Source organism: Pseudomyrmex gracilis, unplaced genomic scaffold (genome assembly GCF_002006095.1).
Source record: "Pseudomyrmex gracilis isolate BER0280 unplaced genomic scaffold, ASM200609v1 scaffold_412, whole genome shotgun sequence".
Taxonomy (NCBI): Eukaryota; Metazoa; Arthropoda; class Insecta; order Hymenoptera; family Formicidae; genus Pseudomyrmex; species Pseudomyrmex gracilis.
In genome coordinates, this window is record NW_018020996.1 from 1 (window position 1) to 3,227 (window position 3,227).

General features: G+C 30.8%; 1 protein-coding gene across 1 annotated transcript; it reads left to right on the forward strand.

Annotated features, from left to right (window-relative positions):
• Positions 1-133: 133 nt before the first annotated feature.
• Positions 134-1,478, forward strand: LOC109860568 (chitotriosidase-1-like; the record flags this gene model as incomplete). Its single annotated transcript, XM_020439748.1, has 2 exons — positions 134-259; positions 947-1,478. Coding segments are annotated over 2 exons (285 nt in total), but the record flags the coding sequence as incomplete, so codon positions are not given.
• Positions 1,479-3,227: the final 1,749 nt, after the last annotated feature.

Sequence of the window (3,227 nt, forward strand, 5' to 3'; positions counted from 1 at the left end):
ATTATATTATTATATTATATTATTATATTATATTATTATATTATATTATTATATTATATTATTATATTATATTATTATATTATATTATTATATTATTGTTGTGATTTTTTACAACGTTTCGTATGACGCGCAGATATGCGACTACGTAAAGAACGATGGTTGGTCAGTAACGAAGGATCCAAAAGGCCGTGTGGGACCGTACGCGTCAAAACGCGATCAATGGGTCAGTTACGACGACGTATCCGACGTGATGAGAAAGGTATATATATATATATGCGATCGAATTTGCAAACATGTATGTTTAATCATCAATCGGTATGCGCGCCTACGTCTTCTACTTATAAGAATATAATTTTTTCGGTGTGACTTTTAATACACATGCGCGTATTTGATACGTATTTTTCGGCTCAGAAAAAGAAAAATATCTATCTGTCTAATTTTCTTGAAAAGTTTGTGTATAATTTTTTACTTATTCAATTTAAAGAATTTTTTAAATTTTAAGTACACCGAAAAAATTATATTCTTGTAATTAGAAGATTTTATACTTAAAAAATCTTCTTAATAATTTTAGATGATATTCTTCCGAAATTAAGAATATATTCTTAATTTAAGAATATAGTCTTTTTTGATAGTGAGATATATATGTTTTTCTACAGAGGCTTTTTATATTCTAGTCAGTATATATTCTTATCAATATTACTATTTAGAGGATTTTTCTCTTAAAATAAGAAACTCTTCTTGGCGCCTATTTTAGTATAAAATATACTTAAAGTAAGTGGGATATCTCTTCTCAAAACAAGAATACAATTTTTTCGGTGTAGATATTTTTATCTATACACATTTCACACAAATTAAAATTTAAGTAACTCTTAAATTTATTTAAGAAACAATTAAATTGCAAAATCCATCCAATTTAATTAGTTAAACGAATTTTATTCTGTCTCAGACCGAACTGATAAAAGAGCTGAATCTCGGCGGTGGAATGATCTGGTCAATCGATCTGGACGACTTTAAGAACCTATGCAACTGCGGAAAGTATCCGTTACTGGCGGCCTTGAATCGCGGTCTTGAAAGAACGCTTGGTCACGCGACGGATTGCACTTGAAACCGCGTAATCGCGAAAGGACGCATGTTTTGCGAAGGACGAGTATCATTGTAGTGTTATCCGCGAAAGCGACCCTTTATTTGACAACTTGATTGTACGTATCTATATATATATTGTAAATATATTGTTATCGCAGTCAAATTCAACAAGAACACGAATTCACTGTGTAATTTTTTTTGGCAATCGAGCTATCTTTTTTTTTAGGTACGAAAAGTGGTATGATATCGAGAGATCAGCTGATATCAAGTCGCGATTGATAAATCACCGAATGTTTTCTCGAAACCCAGACAGCCAAATGCGAAAACTCAATATAAGACAAATCATTGTATAGATTAAGTTGCTCGCCAATTGCTGTTGCGTTGTTTTTATTTAACGCAACGAAAATGTTTTTGTCAATTCGGTATCTCAATATGCTGAGTTTTATTATCAGTCAATTGTTGTAGCCAATGTTTGTGACATGTGAGTCGGCAATATGCGAGCAATATATGAGCAATAATTTTTATTCATAAGTTGAGAAAAATAATATAAAATTAAATAAACGGCTCGATGGAAAATTCAAATAATGGTACACAACCGCGGAGTCTTTGGTCCAGGAAAGAAGTGGACATTCAATATACTGTAAAAAAAAAAAACCAGTGTATTTAGGGACGTTTCGATCATTTATTGTTGATCATCCTCTCTCAGCACTGTTAAATAACAAAAAATTATAATTAAGTACAATCAAATACAATTAAAACTAAAAAAAAATTAAAAAAATGATCGAAACGTCCCTAAATACACTGTGGTTTTTTTACGGTATTTTGAATGTCCACTTCCTTCCTGGACCAAAGACTCCGCGGTTGTGTACCATTATTTAAAATAATATAAGTTTATTGTCGATAAATTGTTGGGAACTTGCTGTATATTATATTTTGAAAACTGTTGCTGTGGCAAGAACATACCGAAAAGAGGACACACCCTTTTGTTACATTGCTGAAAACATATGAGCATAATATTTGTGGCAAGTTGCCAACAACTTGCACTCAGTTGGCTATCTGGGAATATATTGCCAAATAAAGGGTCCATTTTTTAATATATGTATATATCGCAATAGTCACGTATACCAATTGCTCAATATACAAATAAAAATATCGTCACGGCAGATACTTCTTTCTTCGAGCAAGTACTTGCGCGTGTCGATACGAAGAAGTCGTTTTGAGCATCGCTGTGGCTAAGTGATATACCGATATATTAGATTCCGCTATAGCGCCAGATGTTTTCTAAATACGTAAGAGTAAAGTAAATAAATAGATTATCGAATGAGAGAATAAGGTGAAGAATCAATACAGTAAAGTCTCTTCCATTAATGTGTTTTAGGATAATCATGTAAAAAATCCTTGTGCAATTTTAATCGCTTGTATAAACATTCTTCAGTCGGATGACAGAGTTTTGTTTGTAAAGAAAAGTATTTGTAGAGAAAAGAGAGAAGAGAAATATCGGGGCAGAGAGACAAAATATACATATTTTGTACATAAACATTGTACGCATCGACAATAATGCTTGTTTTTATTCTAATATATGCATATTGTCACGCCACGTGAGATTAAAATTCAATAAAGGTTATAATTTTAATGTAAGAAGTTTTGTTTTACATAAATAAAACGAGCTGCAGAAAGTGTGTAACCGTATTAATTCTTTGTGCAAGAAAACGCGTTTATAATAAATATTGTTAACATTGTTAGCTGTATAACATTGTTACTTGAGAAAAATATAACACAAAAAAAGACAAATTAAACATAGATATGCAAATCAATTGCAATTCGATAATGGAACAAAACACATTTAATGAAAGAAGAAAAAAAAAAGACGAAAATTAAGTTCAGGCGTTGACTTGCATCAACACGATCGCGTTTAGGGTAAAAGACCCAATTACTGTCACCCTAAGCTATTTTATTTAAAATATTAAATAAATCCTAAAAAAAGTTAAGCATGAAAAAAATCTAACATAGAATTTTAAGTGCAATTAATATAACAAAAAATCCAGCACTCAACATTCTTGTCTCATTTCTTTCATTTTAGGGGGTGACAGTAATAGCTCGCATCGTTTTTTTTCAATTATTAAATTTATAAATAAAATTAGAGA